The following is a 19,797-nucleotide window of genomic DNA, read 5'->3' as shown; positions in this document are numbered from 1 at the left end:
AAACTTCACAGACAGCACCTGAGGTCAGGATCGTACCTGAGTCTATGAGGCAGCAGCTCTACCTGCTGCACCACTGTGCCACCCTGTAAAAGGGAAGTAAATATGGGCACTGGCGGGATTTGAACCTGTGATCTTTGTTTACAAGTTGTTAAAGTTGCCACAGTTGCCTTCCCAAATTGCCACAGTTATAATCTGAATCAGCACAAAATATACCCAGTAGTTGTTTTAAAATTTGAAAAACATCCTTCCACCCCCATTCGGCCCTTCGAGCCAGCACCGTCATTGAGTATGATCATGGCTGATCATCTAAAATCAGTACCCCGTTCCTGCTTTTCCCCCATATCCCTTGATTCCCTTAGCCCTAAGAGCTAAATCTAACTCTCTCTTGAGAAGAAGGGACTCGACCCAAAACGTCACCCATTCTTTCTCTCCAGAGATGCTAGCCTGCCCCGCTGAGTTATTCCAGCATTTCGTGTCTATCTTCAGAGTAAACCAGATAGACTGCAGTTCTGCAGTCTGCACTTCCTTCCCACACATTTTTCTAGCCATTGGCTGAGAGGAGAGAAGCAGAGACAGAAAGCAGAAGTCAAGGCCGTTATTTGCAAGCAGCGAAGTGTGGGAAATATACTGGAGGAGTGGCAGCACTTCTGGAGGGAAAGTTGGAGGAGATGGGAGACCAGTGTAAGAGCAGACATTCCTGGAGCGAGCAGAGGCCAGTGGCATTGTAAGACCCTCGTTTGTTCCATCGTCCTGTCTTTATAGACGGTCGAAATGTGAGGGTGGGAGGGAGTCTGGCTGCTGAGCAACAGATGCTGTCTCTGTCTTCTGCTGCTGTCATCATGCTGTTGTGGAACATGGAAGATGTCGTTTTGTTGAGAGACAGAAAGAGAGACCAAAACCGAGAGACAAAGACAGAGAGAAACAGTGAGGGACAGAGAGAGACAGAAACAGACAGAGCGAGAGAGACAGACAGACAGAGACAGTGAGAGACAGGCACAGAGAGAGAGAGAGAGAGAGAGAGGAGGACAAGGGGAAAGATGTATAATCGAGCGAAAAAGGCAGACTGTTGCAGTGTGTTATAAAGTGGAAGGCAGAGGGATCATTGTGAACGGTAGTGTATGGAGCAGGAGAGAGAAAGAGAGAGGACAAGGAGGTAGATGGAATGAAGGTGTGCAAAGGCAGTGTGAGTGGGCTGAGTCTGTATTGGTCTCTCTGTATTGTGCTTCAGTAGGGTTACACTGGCACAATGTTCCAGTGAATGATGTCATTCAGAAGCTGGGTGTGTGATCTGGAGACTGTCCCCACCACATCACAGCGGTGAGGAGTTTAAAGTCAGTCCATTAAATCTGTGCAATTAAAGGCCTGTGTCCGTAGCTGTGACATTGGGAAAGAGATTGTTTAAGAAGGAACTGCAGATGCTGGAAAAATCGAAGGTAGACAAAAATGCTGGAGAAACTCAGCGGGTGAGGCAGCATCTATGGAGAGAAGGAATAGGTGACCTTTCGGGTCGAGACCCTTCTTCAGACTGGGGGTGTGGGGGTGGGTAGAAGAAAGGAAGAGGCGGAGACAGTAGGCTGTGGGAGAGCTGGGAAGGGGCGAGGAAAGAGGGAGAAAGCAAGGACTACCTGAAATTGGAGAAGTCAATGTTCATACTGCTATTTCAGGTAGGCCTTGCTTTCTCCCTTTTTCGAGACCAAACGTAGATTGGGCGATCGTTTCACTGAACACCGTCGCTCAGTCTGCCTGGACCAACCTGATCTCCCGGTTGCAAAACACTTTATTCCCCTTCCCATTCCCACACTGACCTTTCTGTCCTGGACCTCCTCCATTGTCCGAGACGAAACACGAATTGGGGGAACAGCATCTCATATTTCACTTGGACAGCTTACAACCCAGCAGTATGAATATTGATTTCATGAATTGTTTCCATGTCCCAGCTACACTAGTCCCACCTGCCTGTGTTTGGCTCACATCCTTCCAACCCTGTCCTATCCATGTACCTGTCCAACTGTTTCTTAAATATTGGGATAATCCCAGCCTCAACTACCTCCTCCGGCAGCTCATTCCGTACACCCACCACCCTCTCTGTGGAAAAGTTACCCCTCAGATTCCCATTCAATCTTTTCCCCTTCACTTTGAACCTATGTCCTCTGGTCCTCGATTCCCCTACTCTGGGCAAGAGACTCTGTGCATCTACCCGATCTATTCCACTCATGATTTTGTACACCTCTATAAGATCTCCCCTCATCCTCCTGCGCTCCATGGAATAGAGTCCCAGCCTACGCAACCTCTCCCTGTAGCCGACCCTGATATCCCGGCAACATCCTCATAAATCTTCTCTGTACCCTTCCAGCTTGTTGGCATCTTCACAATAACATTGTGCCCAGAACTGAACACAATACTGTAAATGTGGTCCCATCAATGACATATATTAGATAATAGGTGCAGGAGTAGGCCATTCGGCCCTTCGAGCCAGCACCACCATTCAATGTGATCATGGCTGATCATCCATAATCTGTAGCCCGTTCCTGCCTCCTCCCCATATCCCCTGACTCTGCTATCTTTAAGAGCCCTATATAGCTCTCTCTTAAAAGTATCCAGAGAACTGGCCTCCACCGCCCTCCGAGGCAGAGAATTCGAACATGACCTCCCAACTTCTATACTCAATACTCTGACTGATGAAAGCCAATGTGTCAAAAGCCTTGTTGACCACCCTATCTACCTGCAACTCCACCTTCAAGGAAACATGCACCTGTACTCCTAGACCCCTCTGCTCTACAACACTCCCCGGAGGTCTACCATTGTCTGGTCATGTTTCCAATGTCTTTACCCCGGGGTGTGTTCCTCCAATACCCGGCCCCCTTGGGCTTTCCTGCAATGTCTGGCCCTCAGACCTACGCCATTTGGATCAGGTGCTGGTGTTGACTCCTCAGTATCTGTTGTATCCTATTCTGAACCTGTCCATGTCCTCTCCTGATGAGTTTTAGCCCAGTATCTGGTGTATTTGGTGCACTCATACAGTCATAGATTAATACAGTGTGGAAACAGGCCCTTCGGCCCAACACGCCCACACCGGCCAACAATATCCCAGCTACCCTAGTCCCACTTATATAACCATATAATCATATAACAGTTACAGCACGGAAACAGGCCATCTCGGCCCTTCGAGTCCGTGCCGAAAACTTACTCTCACCTTGTCCCATCTACCTGCACTCAGACCATAACCCTCCATTCCTTTCCTGTCCATATACCTATCCAATTTATTTTTAAATTATAAATTGAACCTGCCTCCACCACTTCCACTGGAAGCTCATTCCACACAGCTACCACTCTCTGAGTAAAGAAGTCCCCCCTCATGTTACCCCTAAACTATTGTCCCTTAATTCTCAAATCATGTCCTCTTGTTTGAATCTTCCCTACTCTCAATGGAAAAAGCTTATCCACGTCAACTCTGTCTATCCCTCTCATAATTTTAAAGACCTCGATCAAGTCCCCCCTTAACCTTATGCGCTCCAAAGAATAAAGAATAAATCTTGTTCAACCTTTCTCTGCAACTTAGTTGCTGAAACCCAGGCAACATTCTAGTAAATCTCCTCTGTACTCTCTCTATTTTGTTGACAACTTTCCTATAATTTGGCGACCAAAATTGTACACCATACTCCAGAATTGGCCTCACCAATGCCTTGTACAATTTTAACATTACATCCATTACAATGTGGATAAATGTGAGGTTATCCACTTTGGTGGCAAAAACAGGAAAGTAGACTATTATCTGAATGGTGGCCGATTAGGAAAAGGGGAGATGCAACGAGACCTGGGTGTCATGGTACACCAGTCATTGAAGGTAGGCATGCAGGTGCAGCAGGCAGTGAAGAAAGTGAATGGTATGTTAGCATTCATAGCAAAAGGATTTGAGTATAGGAGCAGGGAGGTTCTACTGCAGTTGTACAGGGTCTTGGTGAGACCACACCTGGGGTATTGCGTACAGTTTTGGTCTCCTAATCTGAGGAAAGACATTCTTGCCGTAGAGGGAGTACAGAGAAGGTTCACCAGACTGATTCCTGGGATGTCAGGACTTTCATATGAAGAAAGACTGGATAGACTCGGCTTGTACTCGATAGAATTTAGAAGATTGAGGGGGGATCTTATAGAAACTTACAAAATTCTTAAGGGGTTGGACAGGCTAGATGCAGGAAGATTGTTCCCGATGTTGGGGAAGTCCAGAAACAAGGGGTCACGGTTTAAGGATAAGGGGGAAATCTTTTAGGACCGAGATGAGGAAAACATTTTTCACACAGAGAGTGGTGAATCTGTGGAATTCTCTGCCACAGAAGGTAGTTGAGGCCAGTTCATTGGCTATATTTAAGAGGGAGTTAGATGTGGCCCTTGTGGCTAAAGGGATCAGGGGGTATGGAGAGAAGGCAGGTACAGGATACTGAGTTGGATGATCAGCCATGATCATATTGAATGGCGGTGCAGGCTCGAAGGGCCGAATGGCCTACTCCTGCACCTATTTTCTATGTTTCTATGTTTCTATCCCAACTTCTATACTAAATGCTCTGATTTATAAAGGCCAGCACACCAAAAGCTTTCTTTACCACCCTATCTACATGAGATTCCACCTTCAGGGAACTATGCACAGTTATTCCTAGATCCCTCTGTTCAACTGCATTCCTCAATTCGCTACCATTTACCATGTACGTCCTATTTTGATTTGTCCTGCCAAGATGTAGCACCTCACACTTATCAGCATTAAACTCCATCTGCCATCTTTCAGCCCACTCTTCCAAATGGCCTAAATCTCTCTGTATACTTTGAAAATCTACTTTATTATCCACAACACCACCTATCTTAGTGTCATCTGCATACTTACTAATCCAATTTACCACACCTTCATCCAGATCATTGATGTATATGACAAACAACAGTGGACCCAACACAGATCCCTGTGGCACCCCACTAGTCACTGGCCTCCAACCTGACAACCATCCACCATTACTCTCTGGCATCTCCCATTCAGCCACTGTTGAATCCATCTTGCTACTCCACCATTAATACCCAACCATTGAACCTTCTTAACCAACCTTCCATGAGGAACCTTGTCAAAGGCCTTACTGAAGTCCATATATACAACATCCACCGCTTTACCCTCATCAATTTCCCTAGTAACCTCTTCAAAAAATTCAAGAAGATTAGTCAAACATGACCTTCCAGGCACAAATCCACGTTGACTGTTCCTAATCAGACACTGTTTATCCAGATGATTATATATATTATCTCTAAGTATCCTTTCCATTAATTTGCCCACCACTGACGTCAAACTAACAGGTCTATTATTTGCAAGGATTACTCTTAGACCCCTTTTTAAGCAATGGAACATTATGCGCAGTACGCCAATCCTCCGGCACCATTCCCGTTTCTAATGACATTTGAAATATTTCTGTCATAGCCCCTGCTATTTTTATACTAACATCCCTCAATGTCCTAGGGAATATCCTGTCAGGACCTGGAGACTTATCCACTTTTATATTTTTCAAGTGTCAGTACTTCCTCTACTTTGATCCTCATAGTTTCCATAGCTACTCTACTTGTTTCCCTTACCTCACATAATTCAATATCCTTCTCCTTGGTGAATGCCGAAGAAAATAAATTGTTCAACCGTTTGGATTTACTTTCACCTTACTTGCCAAAGCAACCTCATATCTTCTTTTAGCTTTTCTAATTTCTTTCTTAAGATTCTTTTTACATTCTTTATACTCCTCAAGCACCTCATTTACTCCATGCTGCCTATCATTATTGTAGATCTCTCTCTTTTTCCGAACCAAGTGTCCAATTTCCCATTTGAAACCATGGCTCTTTCCAATTATTACTATTTCCTTTCAACCGAACAGGGACATAAAGATTCTGTACTCTTAAAATTTCACCTTTAAATGTCCTCCATTTCTCTACTACATCCTTCCCATAAAACAAAATGTCCCAATTCACTCCTTTTAAATCCTTTCGCATCTCCTCAAAGTTAGCCTTTCTCCAATCAAAAATCTCAACCCTTGGTCCAGTTCTGACCCTCTCCATAATTATATTGAAACTAATGGTATTGTGATCACTGGACCCGGAGTGCTCCCCAACGCATACCTCTGCCACCTGACCCGTCTCATTTCCTAACAGGAGGTCCAGCACTGCCCCTTCTCTACTAGGTACCTCTATGTATTGCTGCAAAAAACTATCCTGCACACATTTTACAAACTCCAAACCATCCAGCCCTTTTACAGAATGTGTTTCCCAGTCTATGTGTGGAAAATTGAAATCTCCCACAATCACTACCTTGTGCTTACTACTAATATCTGCTATCTCCTTACATATTTGCTCTTCCAATTCTCGCTCCCTATTTGGAGGTCTATAATACACCCCTATAAGTGTTGCTACACCTTTCCCATTTCTCAGTTCCACTCAAATAGCCTCCCTAGACGAGCCCTCTAACCTATCCTGCCAAAGCACTGCTGTAATATCTTCCCTGACAAGCAATGCAACACCTCCACCTCTTGCCCCTCCAATTCTATCACACCTGACGCAACAAAATCCTGGAATATTTAGTTTCCAATCACAGCCCTCCTGCAACCATGTTTCACTGATCGCCACAACATCATACTTCCAGGTGTCAATCCAGGCTCTAAGCTCATCCACCTTTCTTACAATGCTCCTAGCATTAAAATATACACATTTAAGAAACCCACCACCTCTTATTCTCTGTTTATTATCTTTTTCTTCTTTCTCCCCTACATGTTGGGTCTGAGTGCTTCCCTTCTCTGCATCCTGCCTTACACACTGTCTACTAGCTTTCTCTATTTGAGTCCCTCCCCCCAACCGTTCTAGTTTAAAGTCTCCCCAGTAGCCTTTGCAAATCTCCCTTGCAAAATTTGCCTGCTCTTGGTCCATATCACTCCAAACCTGTCCTATCCATGTACCTGTCCAACTGTTTCTTAAACAATGGACTACCTCCTCTGGCAGTTTGTTCCATGTACCCACAACCCTCTGTGTGAAAAAGCTACCCCTCGGATTCCTTTTAAATCTTTTCCATTTCACCTTGAACCCATGTCCACTGGTCCTCGATTCCCCTACTCTGGGTAAAAGACTCTGTGCATCTAGCCGATCTATTCCTCTCATGATTTTGTACACCTCTATAAGATCTCCCTTCATCCTCCTACGCTGCAAAGAATAGACACCCAGCCTACTAAACCTCTCCCTGTAGCTCACACCCTCGAGTCCTGGCAACATCCTTGTAAAGTCCTGGCAACATCCTCGTAAAAGTCCTGGCAAAATCCTCAGCTGGTCCCTACAGTGATGAGTAAAGTGATGATCAACTCCAAACATTTCATGTTCTTGTTATTTTCTTTTATTTATGTATCTAATTTCAAATGAAAACATGCAGTTCAGCAGAAAAATAAAAAATAAGCTGCAGACAATGAGTTAAACAACAACTGCTTTACAAAATATGATTGAGCAAGTCCCCAAGCATCATCCCCCCCTCCACCACATTGCTTCCTGTTCCTTCTCCCCTCCCCATGCCCCCTTCTTGCTCCACAATATCAGCGCATCCCTCCCCCTCCCATACTCCCCTCTTCTCCTTCACTCATCACATTCCCATCCCCTGCTCCCCTTTCCCAAACATTAATCCTGCCTTCCTCTCCCACTCCTGAATGCCACCCACTGTAATGTCCTATTCTGTCCCCCCCACCCCCTCCCCCCCCCCCCCCCCCCAACTCCCCCCACCCCCTCCCCCCACCCCCACCCCCCCTCAGTCCCAACGGTTTCTTCCCTAGCAATCCCAATGCATTTCCAAGTTTATCTCCTGAAATGAGCGTTTGCAGTGCAGTAGCCTCATCTTGCCGAGTGAGTGAGTGAAAGACAGGGAGACTCCATTTGCCAACGTCAGCAGCTGCATGGCGATCCCTTGAGTGAATGTGGCGTGTGTGTCGGCTGGTCATTGCTGCACCTGTAATATACACAGGAAAGTTAGATATTGTGTGTGGCAAGGTGCAGCACAGATGGTGATCTGCAGGGACAGGCAAACTAAATAACAGACAGTCTGTCCTTAACCTCGGAGATGGACCCTCATGGACAAAGGGTCTGCACCTTTTCTAGGACCCTCGAGGATTGGTAGTCTGTGCATGAGTGTGGGAGATGGACCCTCATGGACAGGTGGTCTTTCATTAGTGGTCCAGGTCAACTCTAAGAGATACACAGTCTGAATACCAGTTGTGGGCTGAAGAGAGGTTCTGTACTTGGGCTCAGGTTTCAGATACAGAGTACCCTGTTAGTTGTAGTTTAATGATACAGCATGGAAACAGGCCCTTCAGCCCATCGAGACTGTGCCAACCAGCGATCCCCGCACATTAACACTACCCTACACACACTAGGGACAATTTTTCACATTTACATCAAGCCAATTAACCTACAAACCTGTACATCTTTGGAGTTTGGGAGGAAACCGAAGATGTCGGAGAAAACCCACGCAGGTCACGGGGAGAACGTACAAACTCCGTACAGACAGCACCCGTAGTCAGGATGGAACCCGGGTTTCTGGCGCTGTAAGGCAGCAGCTCTATCGTTGCACCATCATGCCGCACAACATTTGACATGAATACAACGTTTGTTTGATTTCCTTGTTTGAGCCCAGGGTCATTGCCCCAAATACCCAACGCTCTATGAATGTTTGCTGTATCAAGGCCCAGAGGACAGGAGTAAAGAGGAAAGGTTCAAAGACCAGGGGGATGTGAAGGGTCCCATAGAAACATAGAAAGTAGGTGCAGGAGGAGGCCATTCGGCCCTTCGAGCCGGCACCGCCATTCATTGTAATCATGGCTGATCATCCCCAATCAATAACCCGTGCCTGCCTTCTCCCCATATCCCTTGATTCCACTAGTCCCTAGAGCTCTATCTAACTCTCTCTTAAATCCATCCAGTTACTTGGCCTCCACTGCCCTCTGTGGCAGGGAATTCCACAAATTCACAACTCTCTGGGTGAAAAAGTATTTTCTCACCTCAGTCTTAAATGGCCTCCCCTTTATTCTAAGACTGTGGCCCCTAGTTTTGGACTCGCCCAACATAGGGAACATTTTTCCTGCATCTAGCTTGTCCAGTCCTGTTATAATTTTATATGTTTCTATAAGATTCCCCCTCATCCTTCTAAACTCCAGTGAATACAAGCCTAGTCTTTTCAATTTTTCCTCATATGACAGTCCCGCCATCCCAGGGATCAATCTCGTGAACCTATGCAGCACTGCCTCAATCACAAGGATGTCCTTCCTCAAATTAGGAGACCAAAACTGTACACAATACTCCAGATGTGGTCTCACCAGAGCACTGCAGAAGAACCTCTTTACTCCTATACTGAAATCCTCTTGTTATGAAGGCCAACATTCCATTAGCTTTCTTCACTGCCTGCTGTACCTGTAAGCCAACTTTCAGTGACCGGTGTACAAGGACACCCAGGTCTCGCTGTACCTCCCCCTTACCTAACCTAACCCCCTTGGTTTTGCCACCAAAGCAGATAACCTCACATTTATCTATATTATACTGCATCTGCCACGCATCTGCCCACTCAACCTGTCCAGGTCACCCTGCAACCTCCTAACATCCTCTTCACAGTTCACACTGCCACCCAGCTTTGTGTCATCCGCCAACTTGCTAGTGTTGTTCCTAATTCCCTCTTCCAAATCATTAATATATATGGTAATCCTTTTACTGCTATCGAAATGCCCCATTATTACCTCTTTAATAATTGACTCCAGCATCTTTCCCACCACCCAAGTCAGGCTAACTGGTCTGTAATTCCCCATTTTCTCTCACACTCCTTTCTTGAAAAGTGGGATAACATTAGCTATCTTCCAATCCACAGGAACTGATCCTGAATCTATTGAACATTGGAAAATGATCACCAATGCATCCAATATTTCTAGAGCCACCTCCCTGAGGACCCTGGGATGCAGGCCATCAGGCCCAGGGGATTTATCATCCTTCAGTCCCATTAGCCTACCCAATACTATTTCTCACCTAATGAAAATTTATTTCAGTTCCTCTACCCCCTTAGATCCTCTGTCCTCCAGTACATCTGGGAGATTGTGTTCGTTTCCTTCTGTTGTCCTATGAAAGTTTCCCAATCCTCTGGCTTCCGGCTACTCTTTGCTGTGTTATACATCTTTTCTTTTAGTTTTATTCTATCCCTAACTTCTCTTGTCAGCCACGGTTGCCTCCTACTCCCCTTAGAATCTTTCTTCCTTTTTGGAATGAAATGATCCTGCGTCTTCCGGATTATGCCCAGAAATTCCTGCCATTGCTGTTCCACCTTCATTTCTGCTAGGATCCCTTTCCAGTCTACTTTGGCCAGCTCCCCTCTCATGGCTTCATAGTCCCCTTTGTTCAACTGCATCACTGACACTTCCGATTTAACCTTCTCCTTCTCAAATTGCAAATCTAATTATATTATGATCACTACCTCCAAGCGGTTCCTTTACCTCGAGTTCTCTTATCAAATCTGGTTCATTGGACAACACTAAATCCAGAATTGCTTTTTCTCTGGTCAGCTCCAATAGAAGCTGCTCTAAGGATCCATCTTGGAGGCATTCTACAAACTCTCTTTCTTGGGGTCCTGAACCAACCTGATTTTCCCAGTCTACCTGCATATTGAAATCCCCCATCACCACAGTGGCATTACCTTTGTTACATGCCAGTTTTAACACCTGCTGCAACTTACACCCTACATCCGGGCTACTATTTGGGGGTCTGTAGATAACACCAATTAGTGTCTTCTTGCCTTTACAATTCCTCAACTCAATCCACAGTGACTCTACCTCTTCAGTCCCTATGTCTTCCCTTCACAAGGGACTGAATTCCATCCATCACCAGCAGAGCTACACCCCCTCCTCTGCCCACCTGCCTGTCCTTTCTATAGGATGTATAACCCTGAATATTAAGTTCCCAGGCCCGATCCTCCTGCAGCCACGTCTGAGTAATCCCGACCATGTCATATCTACCAACCTCTAACTGAGCCTCAAGCTCATCTACTTTACTTCTTATACTTTGCGCATTCATATACAATACTTTTAATTCCTTACGCATCTCACCTTTCACATCGATCCCTATTACACTTGGCCATAGTCTCCTATCCCTTTGTGAGCTTTCTTTCCCGTTAATTCTGGGGTCATTAACTATTCCTTCACTCCCTTTTCCTTTAACTCCGTCCCATTTGACACCACCCCCCTTTATTGTCCCAGACTGCATCATCTGTGGGCCGTGGTGTGGTGTGGATTGGTCAGTCAGAGAACACAGTGTAGTGAGGAATGGATGGTCACAGTGTGGGGGGTCACAAAGTGTCTCTGTCGTTGGTCATCGTTACCTTGACAACGGTGACGAAAGTACTGTAGAGGAAACTGATAATGAACAGGATGGCGAAGACAGCAACTGCGAACATATTTTCATCTCCATCCAAGTCCCCCAGTTCCTCCTTCCCTTCCTCTCCTGTCAAGTCTGTGCCGGCTGCAGGACAAATGAGAAGGTGAGACAGTCAGTTTGCCGCCGATGTTTTGTGAAGATCAACAACGTGTGAATAAAATGAAGACAACAGGAGGACAGAAAGACAGGAGGTTCGGGCCAGTTCCACCGTTCAATGATATTGTGGAGATCTATCACCAGCTCCACTGAGCTGACTTTCCCCCACATCCATTATCATCTCGTGTAGTCAAACTCTGCAATCTCAGATTTAAAATCACCTTCAGACCTGGAACCAAATGCCAACTGTGGAAGGCAATTCCAAACTTCCACCAGCCTCTGATAGACACAAAAAGCTGGAGTAACTCAGCGGGACAGGCAGCATCTCTGGAGAGAAGGAATGGGTGAGGTTTTGGGTCGAGACCCTTCCTCAGAAGCCATGACCCTCTTCCGTGCTGCATGGCTGCCTTTAACTTTTAGACTCTGAACTCGGTATAAAGTTGGATTTCCATAAATCAGGGAGATCATTTGTAACCCAGGGAACACTGTACACAAGTAAAAAATAATTCCTCCTCATCTAGTTAGTTTAGTTTATTGTCACGTGAAAAGCTTTTGTTGCGTGCTAACCAGTCAGTGGAAAGACAAAACATGATTACAAATAAGTCATTTACAGTGTATACATACATGATAAGGGAATAACGTTTAGTGCAAGGTAAAACCAATAAAGTCCGATCAAAGATAGTCCGAGGGTCTCCAGTGAGGTAGATAGTAGTTCAGGACCGCTCTCTGGTTGTGGTAGGATGATTCAGTTGCCTGATAACAGCTGGGAAGACACTGTGCCTGAATGCGGAGATGTATAAATAGATCATCCCAGGATAATCCATTCTGTTAGCTCCCATTAACTTTGTGAAAACATCAAACAAATCTTCCTTTAGCCTTCTAAATTACAACCTATTCAGCATCATGAAAGTAAGCATGAAGGTACAGCAGGCAGTGAAGAAAGTGAATGGCAAGTTGGCCTTCTTAACAAGAGGAGTTGAGTATAGGAGCAAAGAGGTCCTGCTGCAGTTGTACAGGGCCCTCGTGAGACCACACCTGGAGTATTGTGTGCACTTTTAGTCCCCTAATTTGAGGAAGGACATTCTTGAGTCAGCACCGCCATTCAATGTGATCATGGCTGATCATCCCCAATCAGTACCCCATTCCTGCCTTCTCCCCATATCCCTTGACTCCGCTATTTTTAAGAGACCTATCTAGCTCTCTCTTGAAAGCATCCAGAGAACCTGCCTCCACCGCCCTCTGAGGCAGAGAATTCCACAGACTCACCACTTTCTGTGAGAAAACGTGTTTCCTCATCTCCGTTCTAAATGGCTTACGCCTTATTCTTAAACTGTGGCCCCTGGTTCTGGACTCCCCCAACATCGGGAACATGTTTCCTGCCTCTAGCGTGTCCAAGCCCTTAACAATCTTATATGTTTCAATGAGATTCCCTCTCATCCTTCTAAACTCCAGAGTGTACAAGACCAGCGGCTCCATTCTCTCAGCATATGACAGTCCCGCCGTCCCGGGAATTAACCTTGTAAACCTACGCAGCACTCCCTCAAATAGCAAGAATGTCCTTCCTCAAATTAGGGGACCAAATTCTTACCACTTCAACCAGGGTGCAATGCCACCAAATTCAATGCAGTTTCATACCATTTCAAGCAGGGTGCAAGGCCACTAAAGACAGCGAGTCGTGACCTCTCCCTCCTCCATCTTGCAGAGACTGAGCCACGCCCACACTTCTGGGTTTTATAGTCCCTCCCCCTACCCACCAGAAGGGGCATTGCCTTCATGGCGTGATTGACAAGAGAGAGAATCTCAACATTTTTTAAACACTAATAACTCTTCTCTTTTCATCGATGGGAAAAATCCTCGGCACCTGATGAGCGGAGGGGGACGCTGAGTAAGATGGCCAAAAATCGCAGCCGTACGTGGTAGCGTTTTTTCTAAAATCAATATAAAGCGCAAACAGGAAGTGGTCAAGGTTAGACTTTTAATTATGTAGAGGCAAGGCAACTTTAATTAGGCAAGGCAACTTTAATTAGGCAAGGCAACTTTAATTAGGCAAGGCAACTTTAATTAGGCAACACAGCTTTAGCATTTCCAAACCAAAGGCAACACAGCTTTAGCATTTCCAAACCAAAGGCAACACAGCTTTAGCATTTCCAAACTATATTTTCAAACCACATTAAGGGCCCTGACAGGTCAGTAAAACCACAGTTTAGTAGACATGTGTTCAGTGTTATTCACAGCTCAGACTGAGAGACGTGACCCCCTCGCTCCCCCATCTTGCAGAGACTGACTGAGGCACTCAACACTTCCGGGTTTTATAGTCCCTCCGGAAGGGGTGTGGCCTTCAGGAGGGAGAATCTCAACATTTTTTTAAACACTAATAACTCTTTTATTTTTTATCAATGGGGAAAAAAACTCTTGTCCTGCGCAGGGGAAGGGGATTCTCTGAGTTATATGGCCAAAAATCACAGCCGTTAAGTGGCAGTGTTTTATTTCTAAAATCAATATACAGAACAACAGGAAGTGGTCAAGATCAGACTTTTAGTAATATAGATACACAATAAATAAACAGATAAATTGCAATAGGCTGTTATTGTTCAGAGTTTGTTTGATGGCCTGATGGCTGTGGGGAAGTAGCTGTTCCTGAACCTGGATGTTCCAGATTTCAAGCTCCTGTATCTTCTTCCCGATGGCAACGGAGTGATGAGTGTGTGGCCAGGATGGTGTGGGTCGTTCCTGAAGTTGGCAGCCTTTTTGAGGCAGCGACTGCGATAGATCCCTTTGATGGTGGGGAGGTCAGAGCCGATGTGGTCACAACTTTCTGCATTATTTTCCGCTCCTAGACGTTCAAGTTGCCGAACCAAGCCACGATGCAACCAGTTATGTATAACCAAAAAGTTATGTTTGATATGGATTTGGTCTGGAATCCATTTTCATTCTTAGTTGACGTTCTCTCCCTGGCTGAGTAATGTGCGCCGATGTGAACCATGGAACACCAGTCTACACGAGACACTGAATAGCAGTGACTTTCTGGAGAGACATTCCCTTTCCTCAAGAGTAGCAACTGCTCAACTAACTACAACATGGTCTTGTTACTATCGGCACAATATCACAAGAGGAGATAACCACATTTGACAGAGTGCAGGAGATGGTTAGACACACAGATGTACAGGCTCCTTCACCCAGAGTAGGGCAATCAAGAACCAGAGGATATTGGTTTAAGGTGAGGGGGGACAGATTTAATGGGAATCTGAGGGGCAACGTTTTCACACAGAGGGCACTGGGTACATGGAATGTGCTGCAGGAGGAGGTAGTTGACGCAGAAACTATTATTATTTGGACAGGTACATGGATAGGACCAATAGTGAAAGGCCTGGATAGAGCAGATGTAGAGAGGATGATTCCACTCATGGGAGATTCTAGGGCCATAGCCTCATAATTAAAAGATGTTCCTTTAGGAAGATGAGGAGGAATTTCTTTAGTCACAGGATAGTGAATCTGAGGAATTCATTGCCACAGAAGGCCCACTCATTCGGTATTTTTATAGCAATGATAGATAGATTCTTGATTAGTATTGTATTGTATTCAATTTATTGTCATTATCTCATATTAGAGACAACAAAATGAATTTTCCTTACAATCAAGTATCATAAAAAAGTTAATAAATAAAACATATTAAATTTAAAAAAAGAACAAACACAGAAGAAAACGCACAACATAACCACAACACAACACAGTGGCACCAAAGTTGAGGAAGGTACCATAGTCCAGCCGGCCTCCCCTCCGATCTTCCCAGATATTCACCCATGGTCGGGGCCTCCCGAGCACCCGCAGTCACCGCCACGGGCGGCCCGATGCTCAGGCTCTCACGCCAGGCTCTTGGAACACCGACGCCGAACCCTGACGGAGAATTGGTGTCAAGCGGAGAATGGGGTTAGGAAGGAGAGATAAATCAGCCATGATTCAATGGCTGAGTAGACTTGATGGGCCAAATGGCTTAATTATGCATCTCTCACTTATGAACATGAGATGATTAGTGATTTGGGCCAAACACGGGGAGACGGGACTAGTGTAGATCGGGCACCTTGGTTGGCAAAGGCAAGCTGAGCTAAAGGGCCTGTTACCGTCCTGTATAAATCTATGACTCCATGATCACTCCAATGCCAACATGCTTGTACCCAGCTCCATCCACACAATGGACTTTCTGATGGACCACTTTTCCTGTGTCGACAAACAATTGTACAAATACAAATGCTCGACCCCACTCTTCAAATTAGCAGCAAGACAACTAGTCTGAGATGCCACACACAGAGAGCCGACAACAATGAGTGGGCTGACCCTGTGACACAAATTTTAAAGAACAGCAGGCTTGGTCTTCTCAGTGTCCTGGCCACTGAGGTGTTTTGGAATAAACTGAAGTTGTGAAAGCACAGAAATATATAGCATTGTGTCCTAGTCTAGACCTCTTGGTTATCACTCACACACACATTGCAACACCTGTCCTTCAGTGTTATACCTGCCTGGCCCTATTTTGTGACGGGGCAAAAGATGTGATCATTAGAGTGAATCCCAGCACCGTACCTTGAAAGCTTTTCACTTCCCGGCTGATACTGGTGTTCGAGGGGGGATGAGACACTGTACAGCCGAAGACTGAGCCTTTCTTCCAATCCTCTGAACTCACAGTCAGGAAGTGGCTGGCACTGAAAGTCCCTCCCTGCTCCAGAGCAGTCAGTGTAGCGCTGGTGGTGGAGGAGATCGGGGCTCCGTCTTTCTCCCAAGTAACGTTTAAGAGGTCCGGGTAGAAACCAGAGAGCACACACTCGAGGGTGGCTGTGTGGCTACGCTTGGTCTCTTGATGAGCTGGAGGCAGCAGTCTGACCTTGGGTCTTTTTGTTTCAACTGGAACAGAGGAGCAAAGTAGATGTGAGACCCTCTTCCTCAAGGGCTTGTCCCACTTACGCAACTTTTTCGGCGACTGCCGGCACCCGTCATCGGTCATTACAGGTTGCCGAAAATTTTCAACATGTTGAAAATTCAGCGGCGACCAGAACAAGACACGACTCTTTGGGCGACTACTCACGACCATACAGGGTTCACCCCATGACATGTCGCCAGGGTGTCGCCTGTATGCTCGTGAGTAGTCTCCTCAGTCGCCCAAAGAGTCGTAGCGTCTTTCTGGTCAACATGTTGAAAATGTTCGACGACCTACGACGACCTATGACGGGCGCCGGCAGTCGCTGAAAAAGTTGCGTAAGTGGGACAGGCCCTTCATGGTAACTAATGTTGGCCGTATCATTGCCGATCTCTCGCCCACCTTTGGTACTTTCTGTCCGTGCTGACACTGGTGAGGATGATGGAGATCGGTGGGCAGAGCACACAACCTCCACCCCACTGGTCCACTCCTCCACACTGCTCCGGAGTTTACTGCTCACTCTGTCTTGGGTCCTTTCCCCTCTCGGTTGGCGGGTCACAGCCCCTGTAGTTCTCTCCCTTCCGCTCACTTGCCAGTAGATTTGGACCTGGCTCAGATCAGCACCCATTACCATGCACACCACAGTAGCGGTCTTGTTGATCCAAATCTCTTCAGTGGAGGGGTTTTGGAGAAAGACAGACAATTCTGCAGATGAGAAATAGGAAGTTTACAAACCGGACAAGGTCTGGTGTTGTCGTCACCGATCAACTGGACTCTGACGACTTGCATTCATTTTCCAGACTCACTTTATTGACGTGTGCACATGGAACAACCTCTCATCAATGTCAGCAAAACTAAAGAGATGATCGTGGACTACAGGAGACAGCAGGGGAGTGGACACCTCCCCATCCACATCGGTGATGCTGAGGATGAAAGGGTCAGCAGCTTCACATTCCTCCGTGTGCACATCACTGAGGACCGCTCCTGGACACTACACACGGACACAATAACAAAGAAAGCCCGCCAGCGGTTCTTCTTCCTGAGAAGACTGAGGAAGTTTGGCATGAACGCCAGCATCCTCACAAACGTCTACAGTTGCACCATCGAGAGCCTGCTGACGGGCTGCATCACAGTCTGGTACGGGAACTGTTCTGTCCACAGCCGCAAATCACTACAGAATGTGGTGAAGGCAGCACAGCACATCACTGGCAACTATCTCCTGGCCATTCAGGACATTTTCCACCGGCGGTGCCTGCGGAAGGCCCACAGCATCATCAAGGACCACAGCCACCCAGCACACAGACTGTTCTCCTTGTTACCGTCAGGCAGATAATAATAATAATAATAATAATACATTTTATTTATGGGCGCCTTTCAAAAGTCTCAAGGACACCTTACAGAATTTAACAAGAGTAAAAAACATATAATCGGAGTAAAATAAATAATAAAGACATCACCAATACACAAATTAAAGACAGAATTCGATCCAAAGACAAAAAAAATAAATCAAAAACACAATGTGAAGAGAGAGCAGCGGCAGCTAAACCGCGCCAGCGTACACTCTCCCTTCCGACAGCCATCTTGGACACAAACTAAAATAATCACTTACACACAAAAATCATCCCCCCACAATGGTTACCACTGTGGGGGAAGGCACAATGTCCAGTCCCCATCCCCAGTTCTCCCAAAGTCAGGCCTATTGATACAGGCCAGACGATACAGGAGCATGGCTGCACGAACCACCAGACTTAAGAACAGTCTTTACCATCAGGCAATCAGGCTGAATACTATATTATTAGTCTGAAGAAGGATTTTGGCCCGAAACGTCGCCTATTTCATTCGCTCCAAGGAATGCTGCTGCACCCGCTGAGTTTCTCCAGCATTTTTGTGTACATACTATATTATTATTTGTTATTTGCACTATATTTGTTATTTATTGAACTTTTTCTTTTTTTCTCTTCCCCTTTATGTACTATGTCTACATATTCACATATTCTGTTGTTCTGCAGCAAGTAAGAATTTCCTTGTCCCGTTCGGGACATATGACAATAAAACACTCTTGACTCTTCTTGACCCTTGTCTAGGCCTCTTGGTTATCACTCACACACACACTGCAACACCTGTCCTTCAGTGCTAAACTTGCCTGGCCCCTATTTTGTGATGAGGCAAAAGATGTGATAATTAGAGTGAATCCCAGCACCGTACCTTGAAAGCTTTTCACTTCCCGGCTGATACTGGTGTTCGAGGGGGGATGAGACACTGTACAGCCGAAGACTGAGCCTTTCTTCCAATCCTCTGAACTCACAGTCAGGAAGTGGCTGGCACTGAAAGTGCCCCCCTGCTCCAGAGCAGTCAGTGTAGCGCTGGTGGTGGAGGAGATCGGGGCTCCGTCTTTCTCCCAAGTGACGTTTATGAGGTCTGGGTAGAAACCAGAGAGCGCACACTCGAGGGTGGCTGTGTGGCTACGGTTGGTCTCTTGATGAGCTGGAGGCAGCAGTCTGACCTTGGGTCTTTTTGTTTCAACTGGAACAGAGGAGCAAAGTAGATGTGAGACCCTCTTCCTCAAGGGCTTGTCCCACTTACGCAACTTTTTCGGCGACTGCCGGCACCCGTCATCGGTCGTTACAGGTCGCCGAAAATTTTCAACATGTTGAAAATCCAGCGGCGACCAGAACAAGACACGACTCTTTGGGCGACTACTCACGACCATGCAGGGATCACCCCGTGACATGTCGCCAGGGTGTCGCCTGTATGCTCGTGAGTCGTCTCCTCAGTCACCCAAAGAGTCGTAGCGTCTTTCTGGTCACCATGTTGAAATTTTTTGCCGACCTAGAACGACCTATGACGGGCGCCGGCAGTCGCCGAAAAAGTTGCGTAAGTGGGACAGGCCCTTCATGGTAACTAATGTTGGCCGTATCATTGCCGATCTCTCGCCCACCTTTGGTACTTTCTGTCCGTGCTGACACTGGTGAGGATGATGGAGATCGGTGGGCAGAGCACACAACCTCCACCCCACTGGTCCACTCCTCCACACTGCTCCGGAGTTTACTGCTCACTCTGTCTTGGGTCCTTTCCCCTCTCGGTTGGCGGGTCACAGCCCCTGTAGTTCTCTCCCTTCCGCTCACTTGCCAGTAGATTTGGACCTGGCTCAGATCAGCACCCATTACCATGCACACCACAGTAGCGGTCTTGTTGATCCAAATCTCTTCAGTGGAGGGGTTTTGGAGAAAGACAGACAATTCTGCAGATGAGAAATAGGAAGTTTACAAACCGGACAAGGTCTGGTGTTGTCGTCACCGATCAACTGGACTCTGACGACTTGCATTCATTTTCCAGACTCACTTTAT

At 46.3% G+C, this 19,797-nt stretch overlaps 1 gene segment (V, D, J or C); it reads right to left on the bottom strand.

Annotated features, from left to right (window-relative positions):
* Positions 1-16,040: 16,040 nt before the first annotated feature.
* On the bottom strand, positions 16,041-17,265 carry LOC116981500. The segment is given in 2 exon segments: positions 16,041-16,437; positions 16,853-17,265. Coding segments are annotated over 2 exon segments (621 nt in total).
* Positions 17,266-19,797: the final 2,532 nt, after the last annotated feature.

This window comes from Amblyraja radiata, chromosome 15, assembly GCF_010909765.2.
Source record: "Amblyraja radiata isolate CabotCenter1 chromosome 15, sAmbRad1.1.pri, whole genome shotgun sequence".
In the NCBI taxonomy this organism is placed as follows: domain Eukaryota; kingdom Metazoa; phylum Chordata; class Chondrichthyes; order Rajiformes; family Rajidae; genus Amblyraja; species Amblyraja radiata.
The sequence above is the reverse complement of the archived record's forward strand: the minus strand, read 5'-3'. Positions and strand labels throughout refer to the sequence as shown.